The sequence below is a fragment of the Apiospora hydei genome (genome assembly GCF_038363865.1).
Source record: "Apiospora hydei strain CBS 114990 chromosome Unknown utg000010l_segment0_segment0, whole genome shotgun sequence".
In the NCBI taxonomy this organism is placed as follows: Eukaryota; Fungi; Ascomycota; class Sordariomycetes; order Amphisphaeriales; family Apiosporaceae; genus Apiospora; species Apiospora hydei.
This window is the reverse complement of record NW_027117369.1, coordinates 417,138-437,482: the sequence shown is the minus strand read 5'-3', so window position 1 is coordinate 437,482 and position 20,345 is coordinate 417,138. Positions and strand designations below refer to the sequence as shown.

At 54.3% G+C, this 20,345-nt stretch overlaps 10 protein-coding genes across 10 annotated transcripts; 7 read left to right on the top strand and 3 right to left on the bottom strand.

The window, feature by feature from the left end:
- Positions 1–600: 600 nt before the first annotated feature.
- PG997_014301 (uncharacterized protein) lies at positions 601–1,479 on the top strand (the record flags this gene model as incomplete). Its single annotated transcript, XM_066818615.1, has 1 exon — positions 601–1,479. One exon carries the CDS (start codon positions 601–603, stop codon positions 1,477–1,479), a length of 879 nt encoding a protein of 292 aa, XP_066660803.1.
- A 990-nt stretch (positions 1,480–2,469) lies between these two features.
- Positions 2,470–3,159, top strand: PG997_014300 (uncharacterized protein; the record flags this gene model as incomplete). Its single annotated transcript, XM_066818614.1, has 1 exon — positions 2,470–3,159. The coding sequence occupies one exon, from the start codon at positions 2,470–2,472 to the stop codon at positions 3,157–3,159; it is 690 nt and encodes a 229-aa protein (XP_066660802.1).
- Positions 3,160–3,831: 672 nt separating this feature from the next.
- Positions 3,832–4,359, top strand: PG997_014299 (uncharacterized protein; the record flags this gene model as incomplete). Its single annotated transcript, XM_066818613.1, has 1 exon — positions 3,832–4,359. One exon carries the CDS (start codon positions 3,832–3,834, stop codon positions 4,357–4,359), a length of 528 nt encoding a protein of 175 aa, XP_066660801.1.
- Positions 4,360–4,996: 637 nt separating this feature from the next.
- Positions 4,997–5,799, bottom strand: PG997_014298 (uncharacterized protein; the record flags this gene model as incomplete). The annotated part of the gene is made up of 3 exons (XM_066818612.1): positions 4,997–5,398; positions 5,472–5,713; positions 5,775–5,799. The coding sequence occupies 3 exons, from the start codon at positions 5,797–5,799 to the stop codon at positions 4,997–4,999; spliced, it is 669 nt and encodes a 222-aa protein (XP_066660800.1).
- A 2,775-nt stretch (positions 5,800–8,574) lies between these two features.
- PG997_014297 (uncharacterized protein) lies at positions 8,575–9,608 on the top strand (the record flags this gene model as incomplete). Its single annotated transcript, XM_066818611.1, has 2 exons — positions 8,575–8,966; positions 9,041–9,608. 2 exons carry the CDS (start codon positions 8,575–8,577, stop codon positions 9,606–9,608), a joined length of 960 nt encoding a protein of 319 aa, XP_066660799.1.
- Positions 9,609–10,699: 1,091 nt separating this feature from the next.
- PG997_014296 (uncharacterized protein) lies at positions 10,700–12,131 on the top strand (the record flags this gene model as incomplete). The annotated part of the gene is made up of 6 exons (XM_066818610.1): positions 10,700–10,858; positions 10,917–11,048; positions 11,153–11,467; positions 11,541–11,608; positions 11,668–11,750; positions 11,836–12,131. 6 exons carry the CDS (start codon positions 10,700–10,702, stop codon positions 12,129–12,131), a joined length of 1,053 nt encoding a protein of 350 aa, XP_066660798.1.
- A 595-nt stretch (positions 12,132–12,726) lies between these two features.
- On the top strand, positions 12,727–13,574 carry PG997_014295 (uncharacterized protein; the record flags this gene model as incomplete). The annotated part of the gene is made up of 2 exons (XM_066818609.1): positions 12,727–13,295; positions 13,349–13,574. 2 exons carry the CDS (start codon positions 12,727–12,729, stop codon positions 13,572–13,574), a joined length of 795 nt encoding a protein of 264 aa, XP_066660797.1.
- A 136-nt stretch (positions 13,575–13,710) lies between these two features.
- PG997_014294 (uncharacterized protein) lies at positions 13,711–14,568 on the bottom strand (the record flags this gene model as incomplete). The annotated part of the gene is made up of 1 exon (XM_066818608.1): positions 13,711–14,568. One exon carries the CDS (start codon positions 14,566–14,568, stop codon positions 13,711–13,713), a length of 858 nt encoding a protein of 285 aa, XP_066660796.1.
- A 2,052-nt stretch (positions 14,569–16,620) lies between these two features.
- On the bottom strand, positions 16,621–17,824 carry PG997_014293 (uncharacterized protein; the record flags this gene model as incomplete). The annotated part of the gene is made up of 3 exons (XM_066818607.1): positions 16,621–17,212; positions 17,267–17,492; positions 17,593–17,824. 3 exons carry the CDS (start codon positions 17,822–17,824, stop codon positions 16,621–16,623), a joined length of 1,050 nt encoding a protein of 349 aa, XP_066660795.1.
- Positions 17,825–18,553: 729 nt separating this feature from the next.
- On the top strand, positions 18,554–20,026 carry PG997_014292 (6-hydroxy-D-nicotine oxidase; the record flags this gene model as incomplete). Its single annotated transcript, XM_066818606.1, has 1 exon — positions 18,554–20,026. One exon carries the CDS (start codon positions 18,554–18,556, stop codon positions 20,024–20,026), a length of 1,473 nt encoding a protein of 490 aa, XP_066660794.1.
- Between the last annotated feature and the right edge of the window lie 319 nt (positions 20,027–20,345).

Here is a 20,345-nt window from a genome sequence, read left to right as displayed (position 1 = left end):
GGGGCCTCCCCATGTCGTATGCCAATGCCATGATGTCGAAAGCCAGGAACAATGGTTTCAATCACTAGATCGGAGACGGGGTGGCATAGGACGAAGATGCTGTTGTTCTGTGTGCTGTATGTCAAAGACAGGCAGTTGGTTGACGTTGACGGTTGAAGAGCGTAGGGCGTCAATCAAGTTGGGAAACAAACACATAAACAGCAATGCTTGTCGCGCCGCCAACCAATTCCAAAGTTGCTATAGCCGCAGTCCTTTGTCTGAGTGAGCTTGATGGTTGCGTACTGGTCGTCTTAGTGCAAAGTGAGAGCTGTCCCGACAACCAAATGCTCATTTCCATTTGATCAATGTATTCAATGAAAAGAACAATAGAATGAACTCAGAATACGGATCCGGCCCACGACAGACATTGTCGGTGTCCCTTGTAATCACTGGAATTATGACCGCCTTTGTTAAAATGTCAACCCTAACCATGATGCCACTGCGCAGCAGATGCGCATCCCTAGGATCCCTACAACTCCGGATTTATGTTTTGAATCATATTTGACACTGAACTAGCTGGCTCTTCTTTTGTTACTGGCGCACTAATACGAACTCCTCACGATGGCGAGCTCCGGTAATGATAACCCAAGCATCCCCCTTTCCGAGTGGTGCGAGGCGCGGTATCTGGGCACGAACAGAGGATACGGCGTGGTCGCTCTGAAAGACATTCCCGAATCGACAACAATCCTCACCGACAACGCCCTAATCGGGATCGACGAAGCCGACACCCTGTCGCGGCGCGCACGGCGCTGGATCAAGCGGCAGTACGCGGCGCTGTCGGATGAGCAGAAGCAGCGGTTCGACGCGCTGCACTGCTTCATCTCGGACGAGGCCCGGATCGAGATCGAGCTGAAGCTGCGGCACATCGTGGGGGACGAGGACGGCGACGGCGGCGCGCGGGCGCGGGCCCGGTACCTGCGCAACTACGAGCGCGCGCACACGTTCGCGACCAACTGCTTCGACGTCGCGACGAGCAACACGCAGGCCGCCCTCTTCGCCAACGCCTCGCGCTTCAACCACGCGTGTTGGCCGAGCGCTGAGTACGACGTCCGGCTGCCCGTCGGGGCGCAGGGGGACGTGGGTCAGGCGCAGTGGGAGGCGTGGGCGGTGCGCGACATCGAGGCGGGCGAGGAGATCACGCTCAACTACAGCTTCCGGAACAAGCAGCGGGCGGAGCGGCAGAGCTTGCTGCTCAAGACGTGGGGGTTCGCGTGCACGTGCTCCGTCTGCGACCTCGAGGGCGCCGACCAGGGCGCGGAATCCCGCAAGTTCGACGCGGACTTGAGGAACCTGGACTCGGACATGGCGGAGTGGGACCGGATCTCGTATGTCTTCAGGGGCTGGAACAATGGGGAGGTGAACGAACGTCTGGAGAGGCTGGATACCCGAATCGATCTCGCTCGCGATGTTGGAAACCAGGAGATACTATGGAAGTCGTAAGTGTCACAAATCCTTGCATTACACCCTTTGTACGACTGTTAGCGTTGCGTTGGTTCCACTGTAGAACATAAACATACCCGGAGACAGAGAGAGAGAGAAAGAAATCACCAAGCTAACAATGCTCCCCACGAGGGGAGAGGAAATATAGTCTCGAAGTAGCTTCCAAGTTCGCGGCCGCCCTATGGTTCAGGACCCAGGAGGAAGACTACCTCGATATGTGGCATGCCTACCTGACCGAGGCCAGGTTCGGGATGTGCCATCGAGCAATGGATCCGGTAGAAATGGAAGACGGCACGTGGGACCGAGAGGTGATGCTGGAGCTGGAAATTCGCACGCCTGACCCCAACGAGGTCTACACGGAGACTCTCGACGAATTACCAACCGTGGGGTTAGACCCGGATGATATGGTTTTTTTAGTCGCCCCGCCATCGTCTCCGTGGTTCTGGTTTGGGCTTAGGTTTGTGCATGGCCACGCGGATCGGTTTGGCATTCAGTTTACATATTGAACATAGATTTCAGGATGCGGAACGAGCCTGGCCAAGTAGTAGATAATATGAGCCAAGACTTCCAAAGAAAATCACTTTTTGATGTCTGTTTTAGCATGTCAGTCCAGGTAAAGGTATAGACGATGCAAATACATAGTACCGCGGATAGAAATTGCAATTATGGTAGATGCCAAGCAGTGCCGACGATGTATCATTTTCTTTTAGAGAGTCGTCCGACCCCTGCTGTCGCTACCCCTTGTGCAGAAGCCACTAAACCACGTTCGGGTCTCCCCCTCCCCAACCCCGAAGAGCAAGTACTGCCTACCCTTCTGGCCTGTTCTCTTCTCCGCATGGTCTGCACCGTGTCCTTGCTAACCCTCACCCACCTGCGTAGTCTCTTCTTCGCTACCCCATACATTTCCGCCTTCAAAGCAAACGACCATATGAATTGCAAAGCTCTCTCTCGGTCTCTCCTCGCCAATGCTGGAAGGCTCACAGAGCCGCGATGCGGCGTTCAATGGGGTTGTTCCCTGAGATCGACTGCATCTCTTCTCCAGACCCATCCGAGGGGCTGCACGGGCACGATGGGGATGTCAGGGCCCGCACCAAACCCGATTTCCATATCATCGCCATTTCCCCATCCTGCATGCAATCCCGCCGCCATTTTCACGAAACCTGCGAAAAGCGCCGGACAGTGAGCGGGATAACAGCGCGTATAAAGTTGTCGCGAGTACCTTACTGGGGCATGGCGGTATACCGCACCACATACAAGGACCCGAAAGCATGGGAGGTCTTCTTGGGGTTGTTGCAACGTGCTGCTTTTATCAAGCATGACGCAAAGGGCGACCACCGCTTCCGAGTTTTCGAGGACGGGGCGCTCGAGGGCGTCGGCTTGCAGGAGGTGCAGCGTCGCTTCGCGCGTGAGAGGGCTGCTCATCGGGATGCCCCTTCGCGACAAGCCCGCCTCGCTCTGTGGAACAAGGGCCTGCGGCCAGCGGAGCCGGGCGTGCTGGCATCAGGAGCGGAGTCGTCGTCGTCGTCGTCGTCGGCCGCAGCAACCCCAAAACCGCCACCCCAGAAGAGCCATTGGGCCCCCAGGCGGCGGATCAGCTCCTGGCGGGGTGGCATAACTACTTCTTGGTGGTGGACGAGGCCTGCCTGGACAATGTGCGAACCGGTGAGCCACAGGTGGTGAAGCTGGTGAGGAGAGGCCCGGAGGGAGACGAGGAACAGCAGGGGCGGCGACAGGACGCCGAAAATTGCTGGACGTATCTTCCACTTGGCAAGTATTTGAGATGCTGTTCTCACTTGCGCAACCACAGTACGTGGCCAAAGGGATCGTTGTCGAAGCTGCCGGCCATCTCAACCACCGGGACGCCTCTGGAAAGTGTAAGCGTTTGGGTAGGGTGATTAAGTATGAGGCCACACAGTCTACCTAGCGAATTTTGGCAGTTGCTTTTCTATCTTATCTCAGTGGTTACATTCCATTCGAGACTATTTGCGGATGTATATACTTTCAGACATCATACTTAGGCGTCCACCAATCACATTGGCATTCCCCGTGCCCCTGATGGGCTCAGGGGTTGAACCAGCATTGCACCGCAGTCATTTAACTACTGTTCAAGACATTTGGAAGAGTGAAGGGATGAGACGGGCTCTGCTATTTATTAGTTTAGGGCATCCTGTTGGAAAGTTACTGTGTCTCTTTGTGCAATTTGCTCGCGCTTCTCTAGAGTAATTAGATGAGCCGGCCTCCGTCCCGCCCACAGGCGAGGCTCAAGTTTCCTCAGCCACCAGCTCGCAATTTCGGCTGGATCTAAAACTCAGCACGAAACTCTTGGACGGAGGCCAACGCTCTTCCCACCCCATGCTGCAGTGCTTCAGTCCGGATTCCGAGGAGGCACAGGGTGATGACGACACCCTTTTCGGCCTCATCAATGCCAACTTCGTCCTGACGGAGCGCCTGCCTCCCATGAATACTGTCGTGCAAGATCCAGAGACTGACCAAGATACCGAGAAAAGTCCGTGCTGGCGTCCTATTATGCTGGTAGATGGACTACATCATGTTCACGTCGAGAGCGACTATGACGTCTTTTTGGAGAGAGAATCCACCAGCTTTGCCGCGGACGCGAAGGACTTTTTACATGCAATGTCCCAGGAGGTAGGCAACTCCGAGGGTGAAGATTTCTCAGCCGAAGTGAGAGCCTTGCTCCTGGATCTCGTCGTGTCTGCCACTGGAGGCGCTAGACCGGAGTGCGGGAACGGATGGATCGGTGACTTGAACGCTTGCTTGGATAGGATCAACGAGGCGGACTACGTCGAGGCTTTCGGTGAGGCATTGGAGGAGCTTCAAGTGAGGTGTATGCAATACGAAAAGGACAGAGAAAGTCACTAATAGGTAGAGCCGCCGATACTTAAGCGAGAATATCATTCAGTTCTTGTTAAAATAAGGGGGTGGAGTCTTAATTTTGACAAAACTATAGGCACTAGCTGTTCCAAACAGGTAGAGGAATGAAACCAGAAAGAAAATATACGGTCATATGTAAGTATTCAGTTTCATTAGTAAGCCCCTGAATCCGTTGAATATGCAACATGAGTGAGGAAAACAGGAAGGCTCTTCGCGCGAGGTTCTGGGACTAAACCCAGAGGAGTAAATGAAAGGCATCATATATGTGTGTCATTCTTGGTTCAGTCAATTAAATAAGGCGCAGTATATAGGCGCTCTATATGGTACATGTCACGTAAATGGTAAAAGCATACATGGTTTAAATAGGTTGCTTGTTGGGTGATGAGAGCAGCGATCTACGATGTCAAGAGTGCACTTGAGCATGACTCCTGGGAAAGGCATAACATTGCAAGACATATATGAGAGTGATATTATCTTCAAGCTAGTTGAGCAATACAGCGTTATTGAACCATATAGATTTCCAGATCCAGTCATCCTTGCACTTCAGTCAAAAGTAAGATCCATCTACCATACCTATCATGCAGTAGGAGAGGCGCCCGAGCCTTTTTAAGGTCCCATGAGAGCGCTACCACTGAATCTCACGAGGCCCCTCTGCCGGCGACGGGACCCAGTCGTCGTCATACCCGTAGTACTTGCGAATTTTGGGTAGATACTCGGAGTCTAGGGGACAGAAGCTGAACCTCTCCAGATTGGACTGGTCTGGATCGCCGGGCCGCAGGTACCGGTAGCACGGGTCATGGGCCTTGACAAACTCTTGTACTTGGTTCCAATCGCGACATTGGCGTTGCTGGCCATCGCCCGGTCGGTAACCGTTGTGCGCCGTATTCAGGGGGACGTAGCGAGGCGTGTCGTCCGCCGTGCACATGGTTTCCACGCGCAGGCTGTCGAGGCAGTGAAGAATGTGCTCGTAGCGTATGGTCTGCTCCTGATTGGTGCGGTATTGGTGTATGGAAATGTAGATGTTCCTCTGTAATGGAGTTAATTAAATGTCCAACGACAGAATAATAGATACCTGGGGACCTTCTGAGGACGGTCCTTACCACGCAGTGCAGGAGGTGGTGCGCATTCATAATGTAAATCTTTTTCCGATGGGAGTCCCACGGGAAAGGTTGGGACTCGGGGAGTCCCATTCTATCCGCTTCCTCATTGGGTATTGCAATGATGCCGCTCTCCCATGGGATTGTACTGTCCCAGAGCTTGTTCAGCTCCGCCTCGCTGGCATTGACGCTGCTGTATTCCGTATTCCACCAGAGCACATCAGGCTGGGAATACGTTAGCTGGACTAGGAGCGCGGTGTTAGCATCACCAGTTGCAGTAATCCGTCTCTACAGGGGGCTCCTTACGATATGGCGAAAGACTATCTGTCATGCTCAAGTGCCGCAACTTGAACCCCAGACAAAAGATGAAGGCATGTGATAAAAGGGCCACCGCGATGATAGTGCAGTTTCGCCAAAGACTTGGTCGATGTATGCCATGGCTGTGTAAGAAGTGGCTCATGGGATCATGCTCACTTGCTGTCCTCGATTCGCTCGAGCTTGAAGCCTTCTCCTCGTCGTCGAGAAGATGGCTTTCTTCAATTTCCTGGTTGGATAACATAGCAACGAGGATGAACGATGGAAAGCGACAGAGTGAATAGCATCCCTGGGAATCGGGGGGCGGCTTGAACAGACCTTACTGAGACATGTTGGTCCGGCTGTGATTACTGATCTTGGCGGATCAGTTGGTTTCAACGCTGCATAACGCAGATATCGGTTTGACCAATCACAACAATACTCTATATTACTGTTATGATTATGACAACTGTGGGGGCCAATATTGCAACATAGAGATTACCTCGGGCTTGGCATAAGCAAACAGTAGTCACGTAAAGTTCTTACACGGTACGGGCCGCAGCAAGCGTTCGATAACAGGCTATCATTCTGGATGGAAACAGAAGTAGATCTGCAGCGATATTTTTGGAACCTGGCAGCCATGCATCAGGGCATGGCGGGATACTGACAATCGTTGCCGATGGTGCGGCTATTAGTTTATCCTCGGTGAGAGCTCGTGCGGCAAGTCAGCAAATTCGGGATTTTAAGACTCGGCAATCGATGTTCCTCGGATTCTGGCCACGGAAGAGAGCTTGTATGGATGGATGGGGGCACCAACCCCACGAGGCTGGCCATAGGGCTGGCCAGTCTGACCGTAAAGGTACCGGATCGTGTCCCCGCCGCTGATCATTCCCAGAAAATCCACTGCATTACGATTCCCCGCATCTATTTACGCATGCTAACCGACACTTGGGACCCAATGCACTGATAGGTTGTCGCCTCATCGGTTCGTTTATGCTGTGTTACCCGTGCCGATCAATACCATTCGCTTACCCTTTTTGGTTGGATATGGCGCGTGATGAAGTTATCATGGTTTCCAGTTTCTCAGACCCTGAACACCCCGAGTGATCGTTTGCTGTTTTTCAATATAGTGTGTTCTCAGTGGCAGGCTTGCGGCGTGACGTTTCACTGTGTTTCCATCCAAGATTATGCATGCGATGAGGCTGGGTTGGTTGCCGCTATTGTGCGGAGAAGCTGTAGCATTGTCAACAGGGTGTTTGGTTACGAGATAGGTGGGAAGGACAGGCTTCTTCTCACGTACTACATCGTCTCCATACATCGGCATGCTCTGTGGAAAGAGGTTCGGGCAACGACGACGAGTATAAGGACATGCTTCTCCGCCTTGTATCCTGGTTGCTCTTTCCGTTCTCTTATTTTGTCAGATCACATTGAACAGCAATAAACAACTCACTCTCACGCTTCACCATTTTGAGCAACTACCTCGCCATACCCTGAGTTCCAGCTGAGGTTCATCTCCAGAAAAGGTCAGTCCGGCTCCACTACGCCAAGCACTATTCTGCAAATAAGTAGGGTAGAGAACTGACATGTGCCACTCAGCCAACAACATGCGTTTCGCACCTGTTTTCGCACTCTTGGTCGCCGCTGTCATGGCCGTCCCAGCCCCAGCCCCGGCCCCTGATGCTCTTGCTGAAGCGTCTCCTGATGATATCATCGAACCCAAAGCCTGCTGCCTCTAAAGGCGATAAGGAGAACTCGGTATGATATGATCGTCTGGAGGATATGCACTGGATTATCATTTTGGTGCCGGGATACATGATGATAGGGAGTAGGGGTTCAGCTCTATGATTGGTTTATTGATCCCGGAGTTCCACTGCAGGGCTAAGGGTCATGAGAAATGTCTCAGTCTTGCAGTTTAAGTTGATACATGATACGTGATAGCCCTCGTTAATCTAGTACGTACACAACGATGGTGGTTTCAGAGACCTAAATTCGGATGCAAATGGTGCCAACATCGCACGCATGCAGATATTCGTTGAATATATCATGTAACTTCGGTGTCTCAACTTGATACATCATCAAAATAGACACACCGGTGTAAACAAGTCTAGAGCTCGGCGCACCTGTTACTGCTCCGTAGCAGCTGCTACACCAGCATTGATAGTGCAGATAGGTAATCAATCGATTTGTTGATTACGCGCCAAGCATCTCTCTGACTCAGACAAAATGAAAGGACAGGGGAAGTTGGTTGCTTACGCCAAAGGTCGGAGTGTCAGTGTCACAAGGCTGATGCAACATCCAACAATCCAAGCTCCAAGGTCAGTATTGTAGGCGGTTATATACCGTAGTCCTTGTTGGTCTGGGTAATTCCCAGACCCAATCTTGCTACCTGCATAACATGGTAAGGCTCCAAGGCTGATTTGGAGAGGCTTAGCGCTTGATGGTACCTTCCCCGTTGGTACACAGGTTTCGGCAAAGGCAGTAAGGCACCGGTCAGGCCTCACAGTACCCTTGACTTCACACTGTGTTACAACCCGTACCGGGTTATCTGCAGGCTGCCGCCAACGCAGCAACTTACCCCTCAAAGTCCTGGCCCCTTGCCTACCAGGGCATGCAATCAAGCGTCATATTGGTTGGCGCTCGAGTAGGATAGCCAGCACACGCGTCCCATACGTTTCTACAAATTCTTGAAAAGGCCGAACAGCTCACATTCCTGGCCCTATTCTTATCAGTATCCTCCTTCATCCCACCCATAGTCCCCCATCTTGTCTACGCTGCACTCAACATACCAAACTCATCTGCCCCTAGTCCCAGAATGGATTTCACCGATGTTGCCATCGTTGGTGGAGGGCCGGCCGGCCTGACTGCAGCAAACACTCTAGCCCGTCAGCTTCATACAGCTGTTGTCTACGACAACGGTTTGTATCGCAACACGGGCGTCAAACATATGCACATGATCTTGACCTGGGACCACAAGAATCCCGAGGACTATCGCAGCGCCGCCAGGCAGAACATCCTGGACAACTATTCCAGCATCCAGTTCGCCGCCGCCTCGGTCAGCAAGATTGAGAAGAAGTCGGACTCCCACTTTGAGGTGCACGACAGCAACGGCGAGGTCAAGAAGTTCCGCAAGCTCATACTTGCTGTCGGCTCATCCAACATCTATCCCCAGATCCAGGGCTACGACAAGCTCTGGAAGAAGCGAATGTAAGTCTCTTTCAGTTGCAATCACATGCTACGTGACATGCACGATATGAGCTGACATATACCCCTCCAATAAGCTTCCACTGCCTCTTCTGTCACGGGTACGAAGACCGAGGCGGCGCGTCCTCGGGCGTGTTGGCTGTCGGACCTGTGGGAGGTGCTCTAGCTGCCCACATGGCCCAGAATGCCGCCCAACTCACGGATAAAGTCACACTGTACAGCAACGGTGATGAGGCCATGACTGCCGAGGTCAAGACCGCGGCCAGCGTTCTCATTCCGTCCAAGTTCAGCGTCGAGGCGCGCAAAATCAAACAGCTCACGGGCAATGATTCGGACAATACCGTCACCGTTGAGTTTGAGGATGGCACCTCCAAGGTCGAGAAATTCCTGGTGCACAACCCCGAAACCACCGCATCTGGGCCTTTCGTGGCCCAACTGGGACTTGAAACCACTCCTGGGGGCGATATCAAGGCCGACTACCCTTTCTGGGGCACCAGCGTGCCTGGGGTCTACGCAATCGGTGACTGCAGCACCCCGTATAAGGTGACCCCGAGTTCGATCACCAGTGGCTGCAATGCAGCGGTTGCGGTGTGTGCCGAGCTACAGGCTTCCAAGTACACCCAATCCTCTACAAGCTCCCTATGAGTCTCTCATCTCTATCGGGCAATTTAGGCATCGGGAAGTGGGTATTGAACGGAACGGCTTCCAAAGGGGCGGTACAACTCCGCGGCACAGACGGGAATTTAGTATCTGCGAGGCTGTGACTTGGTAGAATGTAGTCAATCTTACCCTTCACAGACGTATCTAATTATAGCCTCTTGTGATTGTGCATTTGATATCACGCTCCGTAAGGCTGCCTATTGTCTGATTGTTTCTGAGTCTGGACTTCCCCGCACTGCGCCCCCTTTCGAGCAAATTGCATTTCGGTGAGTGGTATGAGAGTCACATAGTAAGGCTAGCTAAACATAAGTGCCGCGAAGGCTGAAGGTGACCAGAGAGAAGCGGCAATAGCCACTAGGATAGCTTGGGGCACAGGAGGTGTGAGGGGTTCAGAAGTGGAGGATAAAGCAGGCGGTTATGCGATCTCGGCCAATGTGCTCTCTGCTCCGGGAGTCTCTTGTACAGTGTCCATTACCACCGTTTTGAATGCCAGTCGATACATTTGGCCGATGTATACCTAGTACCGAGTTCCGGTCCTTGTCTCTTGGCGATAATCCCCTCCAGCCGCCAAGACGTTCGGCGCAACCCAAGCAACAACATCCCCAATAACACGATGATCTGCAGACGGACCCCAACAGCACGCGTCTGTCATTAGCTTGTTGGTTTTGATGGCGCCGATCCGCCAAGAATATATTAACAGGTGATGGTGGTCAGCACAGCCTGCAAAGAAGTAATCATACGAGCGGGATCATCTAACTCTTGCGACGGGAGGATTCCCGCCGCAGATCAGAAGCACGATTAAGCGATGTAGTAATATTCTCTGCGCGAGAAACCGCTGTCAGCCAACCTAACAAGACATGCGAAAATAGCATACAGACACGGGAGAGTAATCTGCTGGCCTTAATACCCCAAGAGGGATCCTCCCTTGATCCATATTGTGCCTTACTCCTCTCCTTACCTGTTCCTCGCCCCTCTTTTGTGCCCTGCCGTATTAAGCCTAGCTATTACCACGTTGAGTGCATCATCGTTGAGTCGCTAGCAAGGGTGGTGGTAAATTGCCTGATACTAATCTCGCAATGGTAGAGCAGCACTATTACCAAACTGCCCAGCACGCCGTCGCTGCCGGTGTTGCCTTATCCCTACTCGACATAGGGGCGGTAACATGTCGGTTCAAGGCGCGAGCTCTCAGCAAGCAGCCTTTGAAAATTGATGACTGGCTGCTTCTGCCCGCCACTGTAAGTCTCGTCGGCTACATCTTGACGCTTCAAAGTGCTGACTGAGTATGGTTCCTAGCTGTTGACCATCGGAGTGGGCATATGCCTGGTTTACGGTGCCTACCATGAGGCCTTCGGATATCGTCAATTCCCCACGTCGATGGAGAATCCCTCCACGTTGGCTTTGAACCAGATGGGCCTGTCAATCAAGGTAAGTCCCGTGTGAATGTTCTCATCTAGGATAGGGATATGGCTCTTGTTTGATTGGGGTCAAGTCAAGAAAATCGTCTAATCGGTTCGTGTCCCGTGCTTTAGCTCGAATGGACCATCAGTATCCTCCTGCCAATAGCCATGGCCTGCACTAAGCTCAGTTTCATCTTCTTCTACCGACGCATCTTCTCCATCAACCGCGACCTCAAGTGGTTCTTGTGGGGCCTCTGCATCTTCGTCGTCATGTGGGCCATCGCCTTCGTCATTGCCACCTTGCTATGCTGCGGCACTATGCTGTTCGCCATTTGGAAGCCCATCTCCGAGATGGCCATGTGCAAATTCTTCCTTGACGTGCTAATGGCGTTCTGTATCACGGGCTTCGTAACGGACCTGGTAATCATCGGGATTCCCATCCCCATTGTAAGTCACGGCTATAAGCTTCCATGTTACTTGCTGGAACATACGATAGCTAATCTATGTCGTTTCCGTATAGGTCTGGCGTCTCAAGTTGTCGACGACGAACAAGCTCGTGGCTAGTTGTTCTTTCCTTGTCGGGGCAGTGTAAGTATCTACAGCCAATCCAAAAATCCACGATTAATCGGTCCCTAACATGAGGGCAGTACTCTTGCTTCATCTCTGGCGCGACTAATAGTCTCCGTCGGTTTTGTCAAGGAGGCGGCTGATCCCAACCGGGACTTCATTTGTAAGTTTGACCAAGCCCGTGAAGCCTATGCATGTGTGATATGCAGTTCACGAAAGCATTGCCTTCTGACAGTTTGGGGATACAGTGAACACCACACTGTACTGTTACTGGGGCATGGTCGAATGCAGCATCGGCGTCTTCGCCGCTTGCCTGCCCACCCTGCAGATCTTCTTCCGGCGCAACACGTGGCAGTCCGTGGTGTCCAAGACAAAGAGCCTACTGAGCAGCGGCAGCCGCTCCTCGCGCAACACCAAGAACCGCTTCGACTCGGAAAGCTCTCAGGACATCCGGCTGAAGGAGAGGGACCAGCGCGACGGGAAGGACAAGAACAGCTCGCGAGGCCCATCGGCCTCTGTAGATGAGTACCCGCCCTCTTCGTAGACAACAACGGGTCTACGACCGTACCGAACACAAGAGCTTGGGTCCGTGGGATACGCGGGCTTGTGTTTCCGAAGGAGGTAGCCTGGGTAGAAAAGAACAGGGGGGTGGGGCGAATCTAAATAAGAACGTCACTCTTTTCATTGATTTAGCATTAACACTCCAGAATATGCATCTTAAATGTTGCCGGGCGGTGGCTTATGATCTGGTGTCTGAAGGATTGTAATCCAGTAGACTAAACCATTAGCCCCTATTCAGAGTAGCCTCAAACAAATGGCATGAACTCAAATGATAACACTCTTTTCTCGAGGTGGGAATGAAATGACGTCCGCGCAATACCTAAAGACAGATTTTAATGCTCAGCGCATCTTCCGAGAGATGTAGCGGCTGCTTAATCCGGTAATATCACCTGCGTCTCGGTGCGGGGCTTGCAACTCCTCCCGATGTCCACCGAATCGGCCCATGTTGCAAGCTCCATGGTGTGCATAAATAGCACTCTTTCGCCGGCATTCCTTTGAAGTCCCAAAATTCACCACACAATTCACAGAAGCTCAATCCACCCATCCAGCCCTAAACCTCGTATCCTCATTCCCCCAAAATGGCCAACACCCCATCTGGTGCCACTGTCGACAAAGTCAAACAGGACTATGACGAACAGGCTTCCATGTACAATGTACTCCTAAAGTGGCCCTTTGGCCAGCTAGAGTCGCAGCTCTTCGCGTCGGCCGTCGGCAGCGACGACTTTTGCCGTGGCGCCACAGTCCTAGACATTGGCGGCGGCACGGGGCTCCGCGCCCGACAGGCTCTCGAGGCGGGTGCCGCGCGCGTGGACGTGGTCGACTTCTCGGACGAGATGATGGCGGTCGGCCGCCGCGACGCCGAAGCGCTCTTGGGCCCCGAAGAGAGCGCGCAGAGGCTTCGATGGTTCCACGGGGACGCGACTAAGCCACTATTTGGTACCACTACGGAAACGGAACGAGTTGAAGGACTAGCAGGCCTGAGTCCGCCCTACGACGTCGTCATGGCCAACTGGATCTTCGACCACGTCGACAAGCCCGAGGTGCTCGAGGCCCTGTGGCGAAACATAGCCGCCGCGGTGAAACCCGGAGGCCGCTTCATCGGAGTCCGCGCGTGCGACCCCCGCTGTGAGGCCATGTCGAGCGGCAAGTATGGCCCGACGTGTCAGGACTTCGCCGAATTCCCGGGGGCCTCTACTACAGCTCCACGATCCCGAGCACCGGCGACGGGCGACCCGCGATCCACCTTGAGAACGCGTCGCTCGAGGTCAGCTATTCCGGGTCCACCGAGATGCATGAGCGCCACGGGTTTACCGACGTCGAGATTGAGCCGTGCGAGAAGCAAGGGGTCGTGAGAGCGGACCCCGGGTTCTGGCAGTTATGGATCAATAAACCAGGATTCGTGGTCGTCAAGGCCCGAAAGCGTTAGAACGAGCTACTCCATGGAATTGGTCTCATCCCTTGCAGAGAACATATGTTTGTCCGTATATTTATTCTTTATATGTAACCCCAGATGCTTCTTCTCTTGATATGCTCCAGTGTTACCGAGCCACACCCAGATAAATTTAACTATGCCCAAAAGCAATGTTCTTGATCATGTCGGTTATCGACTCCCTCCTCCCAGTGCACGTCGTATCCCAAAGTGCCTTACACCTCGCGCTTTCCTTGATATTCTTCGTCGTTCCGGTGATCTTCTTGGCCACGCTATATTTCGACGATTCTGCCGCGGCGCCGCCCTTTTTCTCTCCCTCGGCGGTCTTGCTGATCTTCTCCTCGCCGCCCCAGTTCTGCTTGTCGACCTCGCTCGTCTGCCCAAACTTCTCATCGGGCGTAAAGTGCCGGAACAGCTCCGGGTTGACCGAGATGCACTCCAGCGCGCCCGAGCGGCAGCCGTGGAAGAGCTTGGTGTCGAACGCCTGCTCCTGGCCCCCAGACACGTACTCGAGCACTTTCCGGACGCCCTTCCGGTTCACCGCGTAGGCGTATGTGCAGATGGCGCCTTGGGACTTGTAGACGGCGCGCTGGCCCTCGGGGAAGTGGTCCCTGAGGTAGCCGGCGGCGAACCCCTCGTAGGCCGAGTGCCGCACCACGGTGGGGTCCTGGAAGAAGGTGAAGGTCTCGTTGTCGCGCGGGATGTCGCCGCAGTGGCCGAGCCAGAGGACGTCCCAGTTGCTGGAGTAGGGGTTCTGCTCCTCGAAGGGCGCGCCGGTGTGGTTGCGCACCGTCTCGGCCGCCTTGCTCAGCTGGTCCTTGATGTTGACGTCCCAGTCGACATCGTCTTCCATGATCAGGGCGGAGCTGAGGTCGCTCTGGATCACGTATTTGAGCAGGTCGATGTGGGCCAGCCAGGCGGCGGCGCTACCGACCCCCGGCTTCTGGATCCCCTCCGTCGTGGGCCCCAACTTGGCGAAGGCCTCGATCATCTCCTTGGTCCATGTCGGCTGGGGCGGGATGGTGATTTTCACATCAGTCAGAGCCCCAGCTGCGTGTAGACCCTGGACTCGCCAAGTTTCGCCTCCCTTAGACAAGGCGAGGATGGCATCAAACTACAATGATGGGTGTGAGTAACAGTTGGTCAAACGCCAAAGCCGGCGATAGCCGGTCGAATTGAGAAAGGATAAAAACAACATACCCCTAAAGTCGAGTTCCTCGGACCATATTTGGGACTTGGAACATGGACAACATGGCTCGGTTGCGGTGATGCGACTGCTGCTGGATGATCCGTTGTCGTCGCATTCGCCGGCGTCCCCGCGGATTTCGACGAACTGTCCAGATTACTGGTGACGACGTGGGGAAGGCGGGTGGCAGGCAGCGCCAGATGCCAGAATTGGAGTAGCAAGAGACTGAGCACAGCGGCCGTTACCAAGAAAACGACCCGCGGTCGCGGTCCGCAACGCATAGCTCCCATCTTGTGCGCCTGTGTGTATGTCGTACGGTCGGTAAGACTCCAAAGCGAGACAGGAGTACCGGCGCTGAGCAGACACACGGCACGTCAGAACCTGCTCAATCAACTTAAATCAATTGCGCGCGCCGAGGGAGGGAACGAGCGTCGAAAGGAGAGACAGACGCTATAGAGGAAAGACGAAAAGTCCCATACTAGCTGCTGTCGCGTTGCTGCTTACATTAGGTAGATAAGCAAGAGGAAAAAGGAAAAAACGCGACTACCCGTACATATGTGCTACCGGAGAAGCCTGCTGCCTGCTAGCTAGGAAGTAAGCAGTAAGCCTCCTGTAGTAAGCCTGGCCTAGAACGCATTCCCATGAAATGACTGGAGCTGGAAGAACTCAATAGCGTGGGGCCGACTGAGACCCATCATGCCGCTGGGCTTGGGGTAAGGATGGCTGGATGGCGCGCCACTGTTTTCAGCTCCACTTCTTGCTTTTTTGATCTTGCGATACGACAAATTGGCATCTCGACTGTGTTTGTGTTTCTCTGCCAGAGATGCGGGATCCAAAGTCGGAACCTGTCTGGGCGAGATGAATTCATGTGACATTCTTGTATCTGGGTCGTGATATACTTTTTGGTGTTGTGCAAATTGCGACATATCCAGTCATTTGGTTACCCAGATCCGTGGATACTCCCCTGTCGGCATTCGGAGATAGGCAGGGTTGCGCTAGTCCGGGTTAGGACTACGCTTGCTCGTTTAAACTGTCAGCCTCAGTCGCCCAGCTCGGATCCGCGGAGGCTAGTCCGTAGACGGTCTACTCTACCAGCGATGCTGCCCCCTTTTCCTTTTTGCTTTTAGGCAACATTGAAACAAATCACGCTTGATGGGACAACGGTAGTTGCCCGATAACTTACGATCATTTGCCATATGCTCACGACAATATGTTACTTGAAATGTGGAACGCACTCTATTGGCTTTGAAAGGACCTGGATCGTAACATCTGACGAGTCAAAAAGCTGCAACGGTAAGAACCAGCCGCGATTGACCCAAAGGGAACGGAAACCTGCCTACAAGCTTCGTGTCGGACTGCACCAGGACCTTGGCTGCAAAAACGTTGTCGCCGAGAAGGATGGCCGAGAAAAACGCCCCATTGCAAGTGGTCTGGCCGTCGCCGTCCGCGGTTGTGATCCAGCGCTCGGGGGGGCCGGAACTGGTCCGTCCCTTCGCCGAAGACGGCCGTTGAAGCACGACAACTAGGTCGCCTCGGTTCTCCTGGCACATGCACTTGCGCCTCATCCGGACCCCGCAGCGTCTCGTGCACAAATGGCGCCAACCGTGTGATAGCACCGCTGCGGATCGATCTGGAGATCATCTACGACCCAGTGTCCTTGCCGGTAGATATGATGGCTATAATCGTCTCAGCACGGAGACTTTGCGCTTGAACTTATTGTTGATTAGGTAGCTACGGACTTGAAAGATAGTGAAACTGAAGAACCGTGTATTGCTATTGCGCAAATAAGAAGCTGGCCGTTTGCCTTCGCTACCTACTTCCAATTTCTCAGAGCAGTCTCTCCCTCGGCCAACCCAGTCAGTTTAACCGTCTCCTCCATACCAATGCCCTCTTGTTCGCATCCCGCGACTCCTCGCTCGTCTCCATGACCTTCATCTCATGGAAGTACCCGTCCCTTGGCAGTTCTAATCTTTCCCCGTCCCCGTCCCCGTCCCCGTCCCCGTCGGACGCACTACCAGCAACTGCCGCCTCCAACACCTCCTCCGCCGCGCGGCCTGTCGGGCGCGGCCCCTTGTTCGGGGCCACGAGCTGGATCAGCGGGTAGAGGATCCGGAAGATGAGCACGCGGATCACCCAGGGCGCGAGCCGCTGCATGCCGGTCGACATCACGCCCGGGTCCACGCCGACGACGCAGATCCGGTTGTTTCTGCCGAGGTCCGCGTCCGCGTCGTCGAGCCGCGCCTGCAGCTCGTGCTGCATCATGGCCAGGAACAGCTTCGAGGCGCCGTACCGCCGGTACCCGCCACGGAACCCCGCGTCTTCGGTCGCCGGACTCCACTTGCCCTCGGCGATGGCGTGGAAGCTGGCAGCGGCGTCCTCCGCGGAGACGAAGGTCTTGTATTTTGGGTCGGTGAAGGCTCCGGTACGGGAGTTTCGGGGGTCCTTGGGACTGTTGCTCGTCAGTCGGCCATAATACAGTGAATAAGTGTTCCAGAAACCTTACTCGTGAGCTTGGCTGCCCATGTAGACGATACGGCCAGCCTCCTTGTCCATGCTTCCGAGCAAGAGGAGGATAAGCAGCCAGTGTCCGAGATAGTTGGTCGCGAATGTATTGTCCAGTCCGTCGCTCGTCCAGGTCTGCTTGCCAAATTCCTGGTAGCCGGCGCTCACGATGAGCGCGCGGATTGGCGGGATGTGTCCCGCCGCAACTCGGGCCTGTAACTTGAAGTCTTAGCCACAGGTCGGGTTTTCCACGCGTAAACCTGAAAGATAAATTACGACAGAAAATATGAAAGAAGGAAAGATGTCATCTCGAAATAATAGGGTAACTAGCATTGATCGTTTTTGCCACTTCGCGGACGTTGTCGAGCTTCGTCAGATCCAGCGACACGACATCATGAGTAGTATGCAAGTTGAGGGGCTCTGTCCGAGTCGCATCGCGGACGGTGTATATGCAGTGATAAGCAGAGAACTTCGCGTCCGAATCGAGCTGCTTGACGATGGCACTGCCCAATCCGCCGTTTGCCCCTGTGAGGATGACAGTTCCTTTTTGCATGCCCATGGCGGCAAATTGGTCAACTTCTCTGCTTAGATAGGTGGTTGGGCCAGCTTATTGCGGAGGTAGGTTTAACTGTAGAAAAGAAAAGGTCCGAAGACCAAGAAGAGAGCGAAGTGAGTAAATTATTAGACAAATGGCGAGGTTTCTGTTCCCGAAGGAATGGAACCAAGCTCGACCCTTACCTTGCCCTTCTCCACCTCAACGTCGCATCTCTGGCCCGACCGACAACCACCAACGGCAAGATCGGCGGAGGATTCCCAAAAAGGTCTTGTGTGCTGATTTTATTATGTGACCAATCCTCAGATATATGTGTAAGAACCTTGTCGCAAAGTCTCGGCAGGCAGATTTGCACCAAACAGCGGACCGTGGTTTCGGTAAAGGTGGGGATGGAAGTCAGGGGTGCCGTCTGCTCCATGGACCGAGCCAACCAACGCGCCAATGAAAGTCGAGGTTACTTATGCTGTTGGAAGGTAGCTTCCAATCCCTGATTAGTTATGTTGCACCCAATTGGTAAGCAGTCGAACCATTACTCCGCAGTTCCTTTCCATATAAGGGCGCAAATAAGAATTTGATCCTGTTATTTCTCATCAGTCTGTCCAACGGCTGAATTGACGAACCACCGCTCTTGTGCTTCTTCGGACGAACAACAAAATGGCAAATAGTGAGACTCTCTCCCAGGTAGGTATGCAAAATCTTCCTCGGGATCTATCGGGGGTCTTGATTGCTAAGAGCATGTCTGTTCACGAACTTCAGTGCCAGGCCTTGGTCGACCTCCTTGGCAAAGACAAAGTCTTCCTCCCCGGCAGCGATGGCTACACCGAATCCGTAAAATCGTACTTCAGCCCCCAAGCCGCGGCCGTCCAGCCGGCGTGCTTCGTAACCCCGCAGAGCCCCGCCGAAGTCTCCGCCGTGGTAAAGTCACTGACGTCCTCATCCAACTGTCCCTTCGCCGTCCGCGGCGGCGGCCACGAGTGGTTCGCGGGCGCCAACAGCGCGCCCGACGGCGTCACCATCGACCTGCGCGGTCTCAACGGCATTGAACTAAGCGACGATAAGTCCCGCGTCACGGTCGGTGCCGGCGCGACCTGGGACGCCGTCTACCGCGTCCTCGACCCGCTGGGCCTCAGTGTCGCGGGCGGCCAGATCGAGGGCGTCGGCGTCGGCGGACTCACGCTTGGTGGCGGGCTCTCGTATTTCGGGCCGCGCGAGGGCTGGACGTGCGACCAGGTGACGCGGTTCGAGGTAGTGCTCGCCGACGGCTCGGTCGTGCAGGCCGAAGAGGAAGGAACCAACGCGGATCTGTTTTGGGGGCTGCGCGGGGGGTCTAATAACTTCGGCATCGTGACGAGCTTCACGTTCCGGACGTTTGAGCAGGGCGAGCTGTGGTCGACGTTGGCTGTCTGTCCGTCGACCGAGGCCGATGTCGATAACCAGGCCCGCGTCTTTGCGCGGCTCATGGAGGCCGAGAACTACGACGTCAATGCGTACTTTCTCACCGGCTGGGCCTTCATCGGCGAGCACGGCATCACCGTCGCCACGAACCAGATGGTGTACACGCGGCCGTCCGGCGACGAGTTCCCGGAGTTTTATAAGCCCGCGTTGGCCTTGCAGACCCTCAAGCCTAATATGGGGATGCCGCCCGGCGTCGCCAGCATGTCCGCGCTGGCGAACCGCTCGACGGCGTTCCGGCCGCCGCAGGCGAACCGATACCTGAGCGCCACCACGACCTTCATCCCGACCGAGGCCATGATCCGCGGCGTCTACGATGCGTACCGCGCCTCGGTCGAAAAGGTGGCGCAAGTGAAGGGCGTTCATTGGAACATCTGCATCGAGCCCATCCCGCCGACCTTGTATAACAACAAGAACAGCGACGAAGGCAACGGAACTAATGCGCTAGGATTGGCCACGCGCACCAAGACGCTCGGCACGCTCGTCATCTCGCCCTCTTGGAAGGATGCGGCCGACGACGAGACGGTGTACGACGCGGCGCGGTTCTTGGTCGCGAAGGTAGAGAGGAAGGCCAAGGAGCTGGGGGTATACGATCCGTTCCTTTATTTCAACTATGCGGCGCCGTGGCAGGAGGTCATGAAGAGCTATGGCGAGGACAACATTAAGAAGCTGCAGGCGCTGAGAAAGAGGGTAGATCCCGGCATGGTCTTCACGCACCAGGTGAAGGGCGGATTCAAGATACCGTTGTCCGAGTGATACTCCGACGGGCGGCGTAGGTAGAGTTTGGCTGGATAGTGCTATATTGGCCCTAACAGACTAAGTAAATATGGCTCAATGAATGGTTATTAGTGATAGGACTGCACCGAGCCTCTTGTACTTGATGCTCGCCGTCCCCGGAAACGAAAGTCTACCCCAAGCCCTCCATACATCATACCCTAGAACCACAAAATTCTTTTGATTATATCCCTTCCATGTAGCATGGTCCAATGCCCTGTTGGAAGCGTGATACTCAGCCCCTATTCCTTAGTAAACAAGAAGTCTACCCCGCAGGGGGCGCCGAACTCCATCACATGAG